The sequence below is a fragment of the Pseudonaja textilis genome, chromosome 3, assembly GCF_049901715.1.
Source record: "Pseudonaja textilis isolate UNSWEBS1 chromosome 3, rPseTex1.2, whole genome shotgun sequence".
Taxonomy (NCBI): domain Eukaryota; kingdom Metazoa; phylum Chordata; class Lepidosauria; order Squamata; family Elapidae; genus Pseudonaja; species Pseudonaja textilis.
In genome coordinates, this window is record NC_141992.1 from 101,454,037 (window position 1) to 101,471,931 (window position 17,895).

General features: G+C 37.6%; 1 protein-coding gene across 2 annotated transcripts; it reads left to right on the forward strand.

The window, feature by feature from the left end:
- The first annotated feature begins 358 nt into the window (after positions 1-358).
- SERPINC1 (serpin family C member 1) lies at positions 359-12,573 on the forward strand. 2 transcript variants are annotated; one of them, XM_026703356.2, is made up of 7 exons: positions 359-522; positions 2,104-2,470; positions 3,250-3,465; positions 6,355-6,492; positions 8,700-9,093; positions 10,215-10,279; positions 12,286-12,573. In XM_026703356.2, the coding sequence occupies exons 2-7, from the start codon at positions 2,108-2,110 to the stop codon at positions 12,466-12,468; spliced, it is 1,359 nt and encodes a 452-aa protein (XP_026559141.1). In that variant the 5' UTR covers positions 359-522; positions 2,104-2,107; the 3' UTR covers positions 12,469-12,573. The 2 variants fall into 2 exon arrangements, with proteins under 2 accessions (XP_026559141.1, XP_026559140.1); XM_026703355.2 differs by having other exon boundaries at positions 500-648.
- The last annotated feature ends 5,322 nt before the right edge of the window (positions 12,574-17,895 follow it).

Here is a 17,895-nt window from a genome sequence, read left to right on the forward strand (position 1 = left end):
GGGGGCATTCAGAATTTCTGTCAGCCTAGTACATTATCCTTTTGTGGAACTACCATTGTTAAAATCCTTGAAAGATGCTCCTAACCCACTGGTACTTCCCCACTGTTCTCTCCACTATTTGTTATTTGTAGGCTCTGACCTCACCATGGTGTACTTTAATCACGGCTTCTGGCAAAGGGCTGGAATTCTAACTCCAGCACTCTTCAAAGGGAAGCCTTTGGAAAGCTCCATTGTTTGCTTTCTCCCCAAAGAATTCTCTCTGGTCTTAAAATCTCTCTCAGTTGCCAAATGAAGATTGTGTGCAGCAAAGCAAAGAAGGTAACTTTCAATGACTGTTTTCTCACTGGGTTGGGTCTCTGCCATATGTGAGGCATGTGTCCTCGGGTTGAACATTAAAGCTGCTCTCAGAATAAACATTGCTTTGCCCCATTATTTGTTTAACTTGCTTTTCGAGATCACTGGCCTTTGACCTTCCCGCCCCCTTTCTTCTTCTCTCCTTCTCTTGTTTGGGAGCTGGTTGAGGTGAGTACAACTGGGCAATAAGCTCCATCGGGAATATTCTTACAGATTGAAGTGGTTTTTTGCCTAAATTAACAAATTAGCTCTTTGAACATCCTACGCTACTGGAGAGAATAACACAAGAAAGAGGTAAGACATTTCAGATAGTTATTATGCAAAGAAAACATAAAAAAACAATGATAGAAGTATGTGATTACTTTCACTGGAAAAATAGGGATGTGGTAAACAGAATTGGGGGGAAAGAATATAATTTTCCATATTCTTTTACAAAGTTTATTGTGTTTCATCCAGCATTAAAGGTTTTCAATTAGAATCTCAGTATCCTATGTGGAACCAATCCTGAGTGAGGTAGTAACCTTCTTGGGTAACAGGTTTTAGGGAAAGTTTAAATGGCTATGAGCAGTCAATTATCTAGCTTAGTATTACATATTTCTCCCGAATCATTGAAATGCTCAGCCTTTAGGGCCATTTTTAAAAAGAAGGGATGAAGTAGGGTGGCTAAAATAAAAATTACACATAATCATTAAAATTTATGTAAGATACAGCAAGATTGATATTGGGAGGTAAAGGTGCTAGCCTAGAATCCAAGAGGTGGTGAGTTCTAGTGCCACCTTAGGCATGAAAGTCCCTCTCTCTTATCTCAGCCCAGCTCACATGGTTGTTGTTGCAGGAAAATAGGAGGAGGAAGGAGTATTAAGTATGTTCATTACTTAATTCAAATTAATTTACTGAGTTACTTAAATTAATAGAGGCAGGGTAAAAAAGGGGTAAATTTAAGATTTTCTTAGTTCTAGAACTCAAGGCAGTTCAATGGAATTTGATACGGTAAATAACAAGATAGTCAAATCAATTTCTTCATAGGCAACAACTTTAATGGTTTTTCAAGGAGGATTAGATAAATATATGGAAATTAGGCACTTAATCCTTGATAGTCACAACAATGTAGACTACAAGTTGCTGAAGAAACAATGGCAGAAGATGGGTACTGTTTTTGGTTGCTTGTTACATAGCTAACCAAATATCTAATAAATGCATCTCACCCCAAAATATTTTCTTGGACATCCTATAAAAATCAAATTTCCCATTTTATGTGAAAATTCCATTCTTAAATTGCAGGTTAAAATCATGTATGGGATATAAGCTAATTGATGTGAATTTATTATTTTCCTTTTGGATCTGCTCGCCGAGGTTTTTTTGTGTTTTCTTTTTCTATTTCAAAGTAGACAAGCAAAAGTCCATTTATATGAAGAGATTGACATACTTGGTCAAGACTGTGGGCTGTGACTCCACTTACCCAACTCAAAGTAAAAAAGAAATGTCTGTGTATCTATAGTAACTGCACTTAGAACGCTACCCATCATTCCTTCCTATTTCTCAAAGCAATCCCTAGGAAAATCAAATGCCACTCAGGAATATATGCATATGTCTCTTGACTTTGGGGTGCTTCAATGAAGAGTGGCGTTAGCTTTGTGTCAACCATTCAAACCACTCCTCCAAATGGTTCACACCACACTGGGATGTAAAATGGCCTTGATTTGAAAAAGAAAAGTGTTGTAACACACAGTCCCTTTCTCTTGATTACAGGAAGATGCAGTTCCTGATACTGTGTTTCTTCTGTTTGTGGTCTACTGGCACCACAAAGCCCCACTCAGTACAAGATATATGTACAGCCAAGCCAAAGGATATCCCAGTAAATCCAGTCTGTATTTATCGTAACCCTGAGAAAAAGTTGCAAGAGGAGGCGGATCATGAGAAAATCCCAACTTCTACCAACCCTCGTGTCTGGGAGTTGTCCAAGGCTAATTCCCGTTTTGCTGTTCTCTTATACAAGAATTTAACCAATGCCAGGGATGATAATGAAAACTTCTTTATGTCACCAATCAGTATTTCCACTGCCTTTGCCATGACCAAGTTGGGTGCTTGTGGCACAACTCTTCAACAGCTAATGACGGTAAATGTCAGGAACCGTCATCAGGTTCCTTGGTGATTAGGTTGGATTTAGCTACTCTTGCTACCATATTAGCAAAGATCATTCTTCTCTCATTTTATATGCACAGCCTTAACATTTTTTAAAAGAAAAATAGATGTCATTATCAGGGAAGCATATTACAGAGCAGTGTATATAAGAGACTTTCTTGCAATCTATCATCTTAAAATCCATGGATATTAAAATTGTTATGCACTAAATGGTATACATGCATGTACACACTCAGATTCTCAAAATCTGAATTAAAAACCTTTAATTGTTCAAAATGAAGGCAGCTTCTTCCTTCATTGCTGTGGATCAGCCTGGCATACTAAATTTTGAAGCCTGAAAAAGCCATGTTTTCTATGTACTTTGCACTGAAAACATCTGTGAACGAGGGTGCCCTCCATACAGTCAAATCTTTTGAGGGACTAAGATTTCAAAGTCAAATGAAAAATGGTTATTTAGCATAAATGTGATCAATCTTTGCACAATTTTCTAGGCTTCTAAAATAACGTGTCAATGACTTCTGAGGCTTAGTAAATTTTCCTATATACATGAAATCATTACAATGTTAAGTTTTTCTCTGTCCTTCAAATATGCCTCAAGTGTGCCATGGTAATCTGGCATCACAGTCTTTGCAATTCCATTATCCCAACTGAAATTGGACAGGCCACCCACCAAGTGGCATTTCTAGGCAGGGCCACTTCTTCCACTAGCTTTAACTGTTTTCCAATTTCTTTCTCCTTGGTCTCTTTTTAAAGGTTTTTCAGTTTGATACCATTTCAGAAAAAACATCTGATCAAATCCACTTCTTCTTTGCCAAACTGAACTGTCGACTGTACAAGAAAGTCAACAAATCCTCTGAGTTGGTATCAGCCAATCGCCTTTTTGGGGAAAAATCTCTCAAATTCAATGAAACCTACCAGAACATTAGCGAAGTGGTTTACGGAGCTAAACTTTGGCCTTTGAACTTCAAGGTGAGCTATGCATACAGTATAATGGGGTAATGTTGCTCTATTTGCAAGTAGTTGAATATCATCTGCAAATCTTAGGATCCTGTATGCCTCTGAAAACCTTGCTCTGGCTCTGTGACTTTTTGAAAGTTGGACATTCCTATCCAAAGCACCCTTGATTGCTGACTCAGTGCTGCTGTGGGTGAATGCAAAGTTACAATTTCTGTTGTACTTTAGCTTTTGGCCTGGTAAGGCCTCAGCCTTTGAATACTGTTGATTTCCCTGCTTATGTTACCCAATGTTACCCCACACTCTACTTGGGTTCTCCCTAGTTTATCACCCAGCCAGAAAAAAAGGTTCCAAAGAATTCAAACCTTTATACACATCGTTGTGATGTTTTTGTTGTTCCAACAAAGATATTGCCTTTGTGTGTGCAAATTTTTGTACAGTCAGCATGGCTACTTTTATCACCTTTCCCCCAATCCATACAGTGGTGGGATTCAAAAACTTTTTACTACTGATTCTGTGGGCGTGGCTTGGTGGGCGTGGTCATGTGACTGGGTGGGCGTAGCTTTTTTGCAGCACCCCCCTGTTTTGGGGAATTTCTTAGCCACAGAGGAGCCTCTGGGTGGGGGCGTTTTTGCTCCCCTACGGCTCCAAGCTCCATTTTGGGAGCTTCCTAGCCTCAAAAGAGTCTTGCGGGGTGGGGGGGAGTTTTGCTCCTCTGGGGCTCTGGAAGGCAAAAAATGGAGGGGGAAGCCTCAGTTCCTCCCTCCATTTTTTGCCTTCCTGGGCCTCAGCAAGGGGAATCCCGGCATAGCTGATCTTATCTACAGCTGATTATCGGGAGGGGGAAAAAAGAAAGAAATACCTTAGGCGAATGTCAGGCAGGCGGGCAGAGTGAGTGAGCATCAGGCGGGAGGGCGACCGGGGGGGCGTGGCCAGCCAGAACTTACCACCGGTTCGGCGACCCACGCCAAATTCTTGCTACCAGTTCGCTTGATCTGGTGCGAACTGGCTGAATACCACCACTGAATCCACATATTGTATGCTTCTTGAATACACATTTCTTCAAATGTTAACACTAATAAATATATTAAAGTTATAACCAGTGTGGCGTGCATGACATTACTTCCTCCAGTTTTTCACAAGAAGAACCCCTTGACTTGCCAAAAATCATCCAGTAATATTTGAATTAGATTTCTCCAGTGATGATCCAGCAGTGTAAATGCTACACCATCCTGTCTTACAGGTGGACTGGCACTCCAATAATCTTTTATAATTCTGAGTTTATCTGCTTTAAGAGGAGAACAGAATTTGGAGTGGGACAAATCTGTTCCAGGTTGCCAGGGGAATGAATTGTTGCAGCTCCTGAAGTATTTGAGAAAAAAAGTAAGAAAGAAAATAAAAGAACTAGTTCAGCCAGTTTTGACACTGTCCTATTCCATTCAATGGGGCAGTTGTTCTTGCTCTAATCCCACTGATCCTGGCATCCAAGTATCGTTTTGTCGCTTAGTTTACTGCACTATGAACTTCTGCTTTTTAATTTGCAAGGTCAGTCATGAGGTGGAAATAAAGTTGAGGTAGCTTTGATTTGAATTATCTACAAGTTTAAAATCGTTTAATTCAATCTTTATTACCATATAAGGCAGTATTTCCCATCCTTGGAAACTTTAAGATGTGTGAATCTCAACTCCTAAAGTTCCCCAACTGATGGCACTTACCACCAGTGAGACTAGCAAAGATGTTTGAAAATTTGTCAATTAAATGTTGGAAATGTAATCAGATACCAGGTTTGTATTATCATATGTGGTGGACATGTTCAAAGGCAAATAAATACTGGTCTAAAATACTGTTCTAACATACATGGTGAGAAAAACTGATAGAGCAACATATAGATTTTAAACCAGAAATATTCTTGTTGGGTATCTTACCAGAACAGTATAATAAAGGAAATGCATATCTAATTTTACATGTGCTAACACAGCAAGAACTGTGTTTGCACAGCAATGGAAAAATGAAGAGATCCCTGCATATGAAAGTGTTGTGAAAAAAAAAAATTAGAATGTGCAGAGATGGATAGACTAACACTTAAAAAAAAAGAAAAGGAAGAAACAATACTTCCTAACATGGGACTTGTTTTACCAATGGTTAATAGAAACAGAGGTTAGAAACTAAAAATATTAAAAGGATAATTAATTATACGCATATTTTTTTTAAATTTGGATGAGCTAATTGTATTACTACTATGTGATTATGTGATTATTAATTATATGTACATAAATACCATTATAATTATTGTTGTATTCTTGCTCAAAATCAATTGCACCCAAACAATACATTGCTCAGAGATATATAGTTTTTATGCATATTAAGAAAAATAAAATATTATATATATATATATATATATATATATATATATATATATATATATATATATATATATATATATATAGATATATATATAAACACACACACACACACACACACAAGAATTCCCCAGCTGCCATTCTCGTGAGGGAATTCAGGGATCTGGGTTTACCTGTCTTATAGTTCCCAAGGTTGAGGAACCTTGTGTTGTAAGGAATGAGCTAATAATAACACGGGAAAGTCAATTGAGAGGGGAGATTCTCCAAATGGTCACAATATTTTATATTAATAACATTTAATGGCTTTCATTGTATCTTGTATACATTGTATTTCTTGTGTTTCCAATCATACTTGGCCAATAAAGATTTATATTCTGTTCTATTCTGTTTTGTTCTATTCTGTTCTTATTTTTATAAATATTTCATTTACATTTTAGTTTTATATGCTGTAATTTGCCTAGAATCACTGGAATAGGGTGTATCCAAAAGGATATACAATATATAAAACAAAAAAAATTACCTTTTTCCCTATTATCCCTTTCAGGAGAAGCCAGAATTATCTAGAGGAATCATCAATGATTGGGTGGCAAATAAAACTGAGAAACGTATAACAAACGTGATCCCAGAAGGAGTCATTGATGAATTCACTGTTATGATATTAATCAACACAATTTACTTCAAGGTATGGAAAATAAACCTTAAAACTGAAACTTGCACTTAAAGTAATTTGGCTAACTAAGACTTCAATGCAACCTGCATTTTTTCAAGTTAAGACAGGCAAGAAGAATGAGGATTACCTAATTTGATAAGTACAATCTTATCTTTGATAAGCACAGACCATTTTACAAATTTCTGACAGGCGTTCCTCCTTCAACAATAGGCCTTGCTGTTAATGAAAAAAAGGAGGAAGCTTGACTGAGGCCTTCGATTTATTTAAATGCCTTTGTTTAAATTCCTTATTCCTGAGTTGTATTTATAACCAAATCTTGCAGGAGTTGACACATATTTATAATGACTATGTACAGATGACTGAATGCCTTTTGGCACAATATTTTTTATGGAATGTAGTAAATTCTTCCATTGCTTAATTTTAAATTCTAAATTTATCACAATTACATTTTACATCAAATTCTTCTTTTATTATCGTCTCTTCAGAGTGTGATAAGATGGAAGTGTTTCAGGTCAGGCTGCCAACAACCTCCTCTCTAAAATCCTGTTATAACCATCATCAGGTCAAGGACCTCTGATGACCACAAGCCTAACACTTGTGCAATTACAGTATTTTGCTTCTTATATAGGGCTTTTTCTGAATCTGGAGGAATTTAAGAAAACTCAGTCTTAAGGCAGCATGTTAGTGAAGGAAGCACAATCATGTCTGCTTCTCAGTCTACAGGTTTTAGAACATCTTCAAACGCTTTCAGTTTTTCAGGGGTGCCTGGCCAACAGCTGATGATAGAATATCAGAACATATTAATAGAATTTCCTATTGGTTCCAGCCAGTGGTGGGAATCAAATTTTCTTACTACTGGTTCTGTGATCGTGGCTTGGTGAGCATGGCAGGGGAAGGATACTGTAAAATTTCCATTCCCACCCCACTCCAAGGGAAGGTTACTGCAAAATCCCCATTCCATCCCAATCCACTAACCTGCTTTCCAGCTCTGTTCTCCTGTGCAGGGCAACAAAAGAAGACCCAGTCGATCAGCTTGGGAGGCAGAAAATTGATGGGTATTTGTCGGTTCTCCAAACTACTCAAAATTTCCACTATCGGTTCTCCAGAACTGGTCAGAACCGGCTGAATACCATCTCTGGTTCCAGCAAATATTGCAAGATTGTATATTGTGCAGGGAAAAGCATATCTTCAAATTTAAAGTTAGCCTTTCCCCCTTTCCATGTCAAAATATTTGCAACCTACTAAACTTCTCTCTCCCAGATGCCAATAAAGTGTGCCTACTTAGATCCTGCTTCTAGACTTCTCCTTGAGGCTTTCCTCTTTCCCTATTTCACTGTTTGTCAAGAAAGGAGATTGACTCCAGGTAGTGAAAGGACGTGGATCTGTTTCTGCTTCTCCTCTTCTCCAGTGTCCAAGTTTATAGAAGAATTTGTGTATTTGTTATGATATGTACAGAATAACCCTTGAGTAACAAGGATATGCGCATGGAAACGTTTATGAGAGTAGTTATGAATAATTATCCAGCCACACACAGATACACTAAATTGAGTTAAAATTTACTTTAAGAAATAGCACAGTTCAATAAACGGTCCAGGTCATATATGTTTAATAGTCCAAAGAATATCCAATTACAAAGTCTTCTTAGCGGTTGCCTTTGTCATTTACAGTAAACAAAAATATCAAAGTATAAGCACAGCATAAATACAACAGAGAACCTTAGATAGCAACAGAATGTCAGAGAGAGACAGAATATCAGAGAGAGCAAGCTATGATCTCTAGCTCCCTCTTATGGTAATTTGCAATATAATCACCAATTGGAATATAGTATAAATCTATACAGTGATTTTGTCTTGAAGCTACAAACTTACATTGTTGGTTTATATATTGCCAACCCAACTAATTGGTGGACAGATTCCTAATAGTATTTAAATCTTGTTTATGTTGTGAACATTTTCTAGAGATGTGTACTCAATTTGTCTAACATGGATTGGGTTGTGTGTTCCACTTTCCTATCCTCATGCTAGAATAGATTTTCCTTATAAACTTTCAATTGATTTTGTGGAAATCTGGATCCATTGTAAGAAAACAAATGCACAATTGTATAGAATATTTGTTCAGATAATATTTGTTCAACTAACATTTGAGGGTTAGTTTGGGGGTGGGTTGGAATACTGCCCTAGTCCATTCAATTTCTGTTTTCTGTCACTGTGTTGATCTAGGGTCACTGGAAATCCAAATTCCCTCTTGAAAACACAAGGGCGGAGCCCTTTTTTAGAGCCACTGCTGAGCCTTGCGTGGTGCCCACAATGTATCAGGAAATGACATTCCGTTATGCTTCCATCGCAAGTGCCAAAGTCCAGGTGTTGGAGCTTCCTTACCAAGGGGACGATCTTACAATGGTTTTTATCCTACCTTATCTGAACACACCTTTGGCCCAAGTAGAGCAGCAGCTGACCGCAGAGAAACTGGAAAGCTGGTTCCGTGCCTTGAAAGAGGTCTCCCTCTCAGTGCATTTGCCTCGTTTCAAGATAGAAAGCAGCTTCAGCCTGAAGGAGAAACTCCAAGAGATGGGATTAAGGGATCTTTTCAGCCCTGAACGGGCCAGCCTGCCAGGTCAGTTGTGACGTGCTTTAGTGGGGAACAACCATTATTTTGATGAATTTAGTCAAAAATTCATCTACCGACCAGAATTCCCTCCTCAACATACTATCACATGCATTGTGGAAAAAAGGTGGTTTTCATTTTAGTTCAAATAACCTTTTTGAAATGGCACTATAGCCCATGCCAGAGAATCTGGTAACACGTTTTCTGATTAACCTGATTTATTGAAAAATGTGCATGATCTGTAGCTCACTTGAAGTCTAAGGAATGAAACTTTATGCCTTTTTATGTGTTAGTCAGAAAATGTGCTACTAGGTTCCTAATTTATTACTCCAGATAGTTCACAATCTTCATGCTATTTTGTTTAATATCTTGAAGAAGACTCTGGATGAAAAAAAAATGTTTTGGATGGTTGAAGTAACACCCATGCTTAGCAATGTGCTTAGTTCCTTTTTCTTGCATAAACACAAGGAACTCTGAACTGATGGTTATTTTTAAAAATACCACACAAACATACACAAATTTGTCCCTCAGATTTTAACTATTATTTTAGCATACACCTATTTTCTGGTTTTAGATGAAAGGTGAGAAATGTGGATCTCCAGATATTGTTGAATTGTAACTCCCAGTGTTCCTTACTGTACATCAGCTGGTTGATGCTGTTTAGAATTGTAATTCAGCAATTTCTAAAAACAAAAAAAACACACAAAAAAACAAAGATCTCCTGCTGTTAGCTATTAACTAGTGGTATGAACTGCAAGCCTCTTCTCTTGTAAAATGTTTTTCCTGATTACCTTCCACAAATTCTTCACAACTAAACAATCCTGAAGCAAATATAGAAAAAGGAATGTCTACCACTTAATCATGAAGCCTCACAGCACCTAGAGCGGCACTCTCTCCCACCAGAGGCAAGCACAGAGAAGGTGAATTTGCTATGCAGCACCCCCAGAATGGTTTAACTCTGGACTCCTGACCTTGGGTGGGACAGAATATCTAAAAATATTTGCAGTCTTTTATTCCAAATAAGATGACTGTTTTCTGCAGAGCATCCATTTTAGACCTCTGGGTCACTGTTGGTTTCTCCCACAATAAAATTCACTTTTTTTCACTTTATGCTATTGTCTTTTTTTCAGGTATAGTTGAAGATCCTGAAGCAGGCCTCTATGTTTCTGAAGTATTTCACAAAGCCTTCCTTGAGGTGAGTCAGGTGTCTTCTTTGTTTCCATTCTACCTTGTTCTCTTTCCAAAATTAAGCTTGTTGTTGAAGTGATCCTAAAAGGCAAATCATTCTGGATCACCATTGCACCATGGTAGAAATTGGTACAGGCAGGACCTATTTCAAGGAAGCAAAATATTTGAAAGGAAATTATTTTATAAATGCGATCCTTTTAAGCAGTTCACACTGTTTTTCTTTATGCAACCCTGTGAGGAATGCTGGGCAGAGATAGCGATTTTGGGTGGGTTTCATGATTGAGTTGCATTTAAATCCAGATCATTTTATTCATATGAAAGATCTCCAAGTCTGCTCCTTCGGGGATACCAAGAGCCCATTTGGTTTAGTGGTTAAGGCACCAGGCTAATAGTCGAAAACCATGAGTTCTAGTCCTGCCTTAGCCATGAAAGTCAGCTGGCAGTCCTTGGGCCAGTCACTCTATCTCAGCCAAACTCACCTTACAGTGTTGTTTTGTGGGGAAAATAAGAGGAAGGTATGTTGGGTATGTTTGCTGCCTTGAGTTATTTGTAAAAATAACCAAGGCAGGAAACAAACAAACGAACAAAGCCTGCTCATCTAACAGTTGCCACTTGTTTAGATGGATGGAAAATCTTGGTGGACAAACTTGTTAGTGTCCAGCTTCAGCCTCTTGGTTCCATCCACACCCTGAGATTATGCCCCAAAATATCAGCTACCCTCATTTAGCAGCTTCATACAAACATTAAAGATGAGGCGAGAGAGGATGGGTCCTGGGGGGCCTTCACAAACCACTGTGCTGACCTCTTCTCCATTCTTCCTGTTTGACTGAAAGTTTTCAAGCCACACAGTACTTAAAAAGAACAAGATAAAAGGATGAATATCATGCTCTGCTGAATGAAAGGAAAGGAGAGACAGATCCCTCACTACCTCACTGATTTCTTAGTAGAAACATTTTGAAATGGAATTAATGTCTACTTGTGTGAATTAAATGATTTAAAAGAGGCATCTTTGGGGAATGGGCAACAAGGGGAAGAAATGGCATTACTGTATATATTATAACTTGCAATCCAATTCCACTGCTTTTATATTTGCATTGGACATTGTAACACAAAGATAAAAGGATGCCACTTGGGTTGTGATGTTGTGATGCATATTTTGTCATTTTAACACCATCGTGGAGACTTTTAAACTGATAATTGGAAGACATTTTTTAAAAGATCAAATGACTTGTTGCATATGAATTCTTCTGGAGCAATTTTTTTTTTAAATCTTAGCTGTTTGGCTAACCTAATTTAGCTCTTCTGCTTTAGAACAGGATAGCAAAAGAACCTTATTAGATGGAGTGACAAAGTTATTATCTCTGAACCGTTTCATAAGAAGTAACTATCCCAGGCATAGTATCAAACACCAGTTGAGAAGATCGGTGCTATGTTAAGATAGGTGAAGAGCATTGCTTCAAATAACAAATCAGAAAACTTAATATAAACACAAATATTCTGTCCCATTTTCCACCTCTTTGTCTAGTTAATCCTAATTTGGCAGTAAATTCCTCACCCCTCTCTTCCCTTTCCAAAACTGTATGGCTCCAACAACAACAAAAAAGTGGGGAGGAGGACTACATGGCTGAATCTGAAATATAAACCAAGCAAATGATTTTGTTGCATGACTGATTTCATTAGTTCAATCAGTCAAGCTTGCTTAAAGTAGCATAAGGTTAAAAGATACATTTTGTAACAAAAAACATATTTTTAGGCCCTGCAAGCATATATTGCAGTAGCATTTTAGGGAAGAAGCCTTCCTATCCTATGGGTAAAAAGGAAATGTCTACAGCTTTGTTTGTATGTCTGTGGCACAATAAACCGGGGATACCTGTAGTCATTGATTCAAACTGTGCAGCCCTAATGATGTTCTTGGGGAAAAAACATTGTCAAAGGGGGGGAAATCCCCACAACTATTTCTGTCTGGTCTCTGACGAATGTTCCTAATTCAGCATGCACATTTTATTTCATCAGGTAAATGAAGAAGGCAGTGAAGCAGCCGCTTCCACCACCGTTGTAATTTCTGGTCGCTCATTTCCTTTGAACAAAGTTGTCTTCAATGCCAACAGACCTTTTATAGTACTCATTAGGGAAGTGGCTATAAATGCCCTCCTTTTCTTGGGCAAAGTGGCTGATCCCTGTTCCTCAAATCTCTGATTTATGATGCTCTTTGTCTTCTTAAACTAACACCCACCTCTGTGTTTCTGTTGCATTATAACCACTCGGTGCATGCAGCTAAATAAAAGTAATCTTTCAAAGAGAGCCTCCCTGTTTTGTGACTTACTTTAATGGCCTGTCCTACAGTCCAGCCTTGCTCCAATAGGAGGACCCTGGGAAGCGGTTGATTCAGCAAAATCCAGCTTTCACTTGCAAACAAGGTCACCATCTGTGCTTCTATTCTTTATGGTTTTCCCTTATATAATATTATACAGTATATTATATATATCACACAGTCTCAAGAGTTCTTATTTGAGATGGTAGCTCTTTAGGAGAACATGTAGCATTAGAAATGATGGAATTATAACAAATATATGTTTGACACTCTAAATGAAATGTTAAGATGCTAATACAGGTAGTCTTCAACTTCACAGCCATTAATTTGGTGACTATTTGAAGTTACAACTGCATTTAAAAAGTTACTTGTTACCAATTTTCACACGACCATTGGAGCATTCCCATGGTCACATGATCAAAATTCGGGCCATTGGCAACTGGTATGTATTCATTACAGTTGCACTGTCCCAAGGTCTTCGGATTACCGTTTGTAATCTTCTCAGCCAGCTTTCGACAAGCAAAGTCAATGGGGAAAGCCAGATCTGTTGAATGACCACATGATTCACTTAAGAACTACAGTGATTTGCTTAATAAGTGTGGCAAAAAAAGAACTTAAAATTGGGCAAAACTCACCTGTCTTGCTTAGCAACAAAATTATGATTGTATGCCAAGACTACTTGCACACTTAAGACTTCCCAGGCCCATTCTGAGGGCTGAATCAATACAGATATATAGATAGTCAACTTACAACCATTCATTTAATGATTATTTGAAGTTACAATGGCACTGAAAAAAGTTGACTTATGATTGTTTTGTTCACTTATGACTGTTGTAGCATCCCCATGGTGATTAAAAATTCAGACACTTGGCAACTGACTCATATTTAAGATGGTTACAGTGTCCCAGGATCATATGTTCTCCTCTTGTGATCTTCTGACAAGCAAAATCAATGGGGAAGCCAGATCCGCAACTGTGTTACTAACTTCACAACTGTAGTGATTCACTTAACTGTAACAAAAAATGTTGTAAAATAGTGCAAAAGTCACTTAAACAGAAATGTTGGGCTCAATTGTGGTCATAAGTTGAGGATTATCTATATATGCTATTATTTATAATCTTATTGTAAAATGTTTTGCAATGAATATGCCCCCTTATTTTCAGAGTACAGCTGAAGACTTAAAAGGAAGAAATAATTTCTTATGATTCCAACCAGCGATTATATTGTACAAATTCTTGTCTCTTCCATGGTAAATGTACTGTGAGGGCACCTGCCTGAAGTGGAGGTAGAGATTATTCGACAGCAAATCAAAATGTACAATTCAGCAGACAAAGCTAGAACCTTGAGAATGATTGTGCTTATAGTAATAATGGACTTTGATGTGAAGTGTCAGATGGGTCAATTGAAGTGTTCCTTCCTTGGAGATGATGAGGGTAGTTTCTTGTCCGTCGAATGCCGTGTTGATCTTAAGATGTGTAAATCTCTTCCCAATTTTATGTTGGATCTAGCATAATTTTTTTTCCTTCTCTTGAAGGATTCTATTTCCTGGAGACATACGGTATGCTTAATCAATTGCAGCCCAAATGTACAGTGTTGGGGGTACTTTGCCAGTCAGCTGATTAGAGAATTGCTAGAAGTGCAGTAATATATTGGAAGATTTCCCAAGAGATAGTACTCTATTTGAGTATGTACAATCTGTACTAAGGGAAACGGGACGAAGCTTCTTGTGTGTGTTTCTATGGATATGCAATACTCTTCTCATACCCTTTTGAGGGCTGGGTGTGATGACCCAGAGTATATCAGAAATATAACAAAATCCAAAACGTAACTAAAAGTCCTTTAATGCCTTCAACTTGGCTTCACAGTGGAGAAGTAAACTATTTTCAAAATAACATTTCAATGGAAAGAAACACAGTTCAAATTCAAAGAGCCGATAACGAAGCAAAAACCAAAAACAAACTGCACTGAATAAAGTTCCATGACAGACCAGGATAGATAATTGCCAACTTCAGGAAGATAATCAGGTACAGTCAGTTGGAAGAACGCCAACCAAGATAAACCTTCTTTCGGAATAAAACACTAAATTGTCTCCAGCCTCTGTTAGCAGGCAGGTCCAAACACTTACGCAGATCTCACACCTGCAACCCATGAAGAGGATCACTCTCCTCCTGAGTAGTCCACATTTTTTACCCTGATCCTCTCCTCCCTGCATGCCCTAGGATGGATAGGGGATGACTGCCCCAGGGGCATGACACTGGGGTTGAGGAGATTACATAAATAAATGTGGAGTGAATGGCAAAGAAATTCACATTTTGCTCAATGTATTTGCTTTTTTCTAAGTGATACAGCTTTGGGGAAATACTATAACTATCGAAAGCTATTGTATTGCTGGAGAAAAGGATGGAAGCTGCTACCACGAGGATCCTGTATCATTTATCATGTTCCAAGGGAAACCGAACAACTACTCTGATAACTGCACAATCTAGAAGAGCAGACATATGCAACTTCTGAGGAAGGCAGACATAACTCAGCAGCTATGTGGGGTTACTCTTCCTATTCTGATAGTCAAGCATCAGAAAATATGGTTCTAAGTTACATATCAACCAGAACAGAGCTAGAAAAGATCTCGGAGGTTTCTATTCCAGCCCCCTGCTAAAGCAGGAGACCCTATACCATTTCAGATAAGTGGCTGTCCAGTCTTTTCTTTAAAACCTACAGTGATGAAGTACCCACAACTTCTGAAGTTAACTTGTTCTATTGGTTGTCTCACTGTTAGGAAGTTTCTCCTTAATTAGTTTCCCTCATTTCTTCTCTTGCCCTCTGGTGCTTTGGAAAATAAATTGACCCCCTCTCTTTGTGGCAGCCTCTCAAATACTGGAATACTGCTATCCTGTCACCCCCTAGTCCTTCTTTTCTCTAGACTAGTGAATCCCAAATCCTGCAATCATTCTTCATACGTTTTAATCCCCCAGGCCTTTAATCATCTTAGTTGCTCTTTTTTGCACTTTTTCCCCCAAAGTCTCAACATCTTTTTTGTAATATGGTAATCAATACTTGTTGCTCCAGGTGTGGTCTAAGGATTTATAAAGTGGTACAAATACTTCATGTGATTTTGATTCTATGCCTCTGTTTATACAACTAGGATTGTATTAGGTTTTTTTTTTGGCTGCTACCACACACTTTTCCTTATTATCTTTGACTTTTGTTGCAAATCTTTGTTAATTCTAAGCCTTTGCTTTCCTGACTTTGTCCTTGCCAATTCAGACTATCTGCTGATATTCTGCCTTAGTTATGTGTCCCTCTTTCCATTTTTTATCTTTTTTTCTTTCAGTTTATCAGAAAGATCTTTGTGCAACCATGCTGGTTTCTTCTTGGATTTCTTGTTTTTCTTTTTCAGTGGTATTGTGTTGGACTGGGCTTTTATGATTATATTTTTTCAGTTTTTCCCATGCTTCTTGGGTTGTTTTCCCCTTTAGGATTTTTATCCATGAAATTTTGCTTAGGGTCTTTCCAAGTTTGTTAAAATCAGCTCTTTTAAAGTTTAAGATGCTGGTTGGATTATATTCTATTGCTTTTGTTTGCATTATATTGCATTTCAGTATGATGTGATCACTCTCAACCAAGGTTCCAGCAACTTCAACTCCCTCTATCTTGTCTTCTCTATTAGTAAGAATTAGGTCCAATATAGTTCTTTCTCTAAATCCCTCCTCTACCTTTTGGATGACAAAGTTGTCAGCTAAATTGGTTAGGAAACTGTTCGATCTCCCACTTGCTGCAGAGTTTGTTTCCCAGTTGATATCAGGGAAATTAAAGTCTCCCTTTACTGTGGTATGTTTCCTATGTACATTTATTAATTGATTAGCAAAAAGTCCATCTATTTCTTCTACTTGGTTGGGTGGCCTGTAGTATATGCCTATAGCAATGTAATTTTTTTTTCAATGCAACTCCACCTCCTCTTTTGTTAGGTCTGTTTCTTTTGAATAGTTTGTATTACTTGTAGCTTATCTTGATGAGTTACAGTATATTGAGTATAAGGCATTACCGGCTTCTGACTATAAAAGGAGGATAGAAACAGGCCACAAGATTTATTGCCTGGGAAAAAAAGCAATAGGGGAATTTCCATGAACAAAAATACATATTTAGCAGAATCTTCAAGGTGAATATTCTCTATTAAAAGACAGGGTGTAAAACTGCGGGGAAATAAAAATACTCCACCTTTGAATATTAAATCATTTAATTCTCAAACCACTCACATGCATAACATTTCTTTTATACAGTGTTAAAGATGAAAACTGCATTTGTTTTAAAATACAAACAGAAGTTCAAGTATACACTTATAGATTTTTTTTCAGAATTCTAACCAGGTTGCTAACTTCTCGTTCACATTTTAAAGCTGTTTGATAAGAGCTTTTTTTGTTGCTAAACTGCTTTAAAAGGAGTTTTATGCAAGCCTTTATCTTCACTATTATATTTTTCTTCTTCTACCTACATCAAAAGGAATACCTACAAAGTCATTACCATCTAGCTCCCCTTTTATTCTCCCTCCATGTGCTTAAGGATCAGCGGGACAATAAGAGGTTGCATGGGCTTGGAAAATGAGGATTACAAATAAATTGGGCAGTTCTGCTACCAATCATTTGCAAACAGCTGGATCCCTTTTCAGCCTGCTGCAAAATAATACAATAATTCGATAATAATAATATTATCAAAATAATCTTGATAATTCAAAGCAATGAAAATCAACCCAAAAGAATATACAGCAAGAAGTTTCAATACTCCAACAAAAAAGGAAATATTATCCATCTATTTCAGATTCATAGAGTGTATCATATGGGGAATGGTTTTGTTTTAAAAAGGAAAGCAGAAACAAAACCCACCTAGCAGAGAGAGGGAAAATATATTGTAATGTTAAGAGTGATAGGTGACATTAGCTCCCAACCCCCAAATAGACTTGAACCACAGCCCTAATTGCTTCTTTTATTAAAATTACCTAGTATCTCTGCAATTCAAACATTCCATGTTTATTTCCATTTGATGTGGCCAAAAGATAGAATATCTCTACAATGCAGGCAGTCAAGCTAGCAGGGCAACTGAACTCAAACTACCCAATACAGGCCCAGCTTTTACTCTGCCACCATGAAAGCCCCACTCTCCCACTCCAATACAAGGTGAATTTATTTGAGGCAGAGATATTTACAAAAAAATCTAAAACTGTCATTATTTCAATACAATTTGATCTGATGAAAGTCCAGCCCATTTTATTGCTGCAGTTCTGTATATGTTACAAACCTTAGTAGCTTCAGTTGCATTTT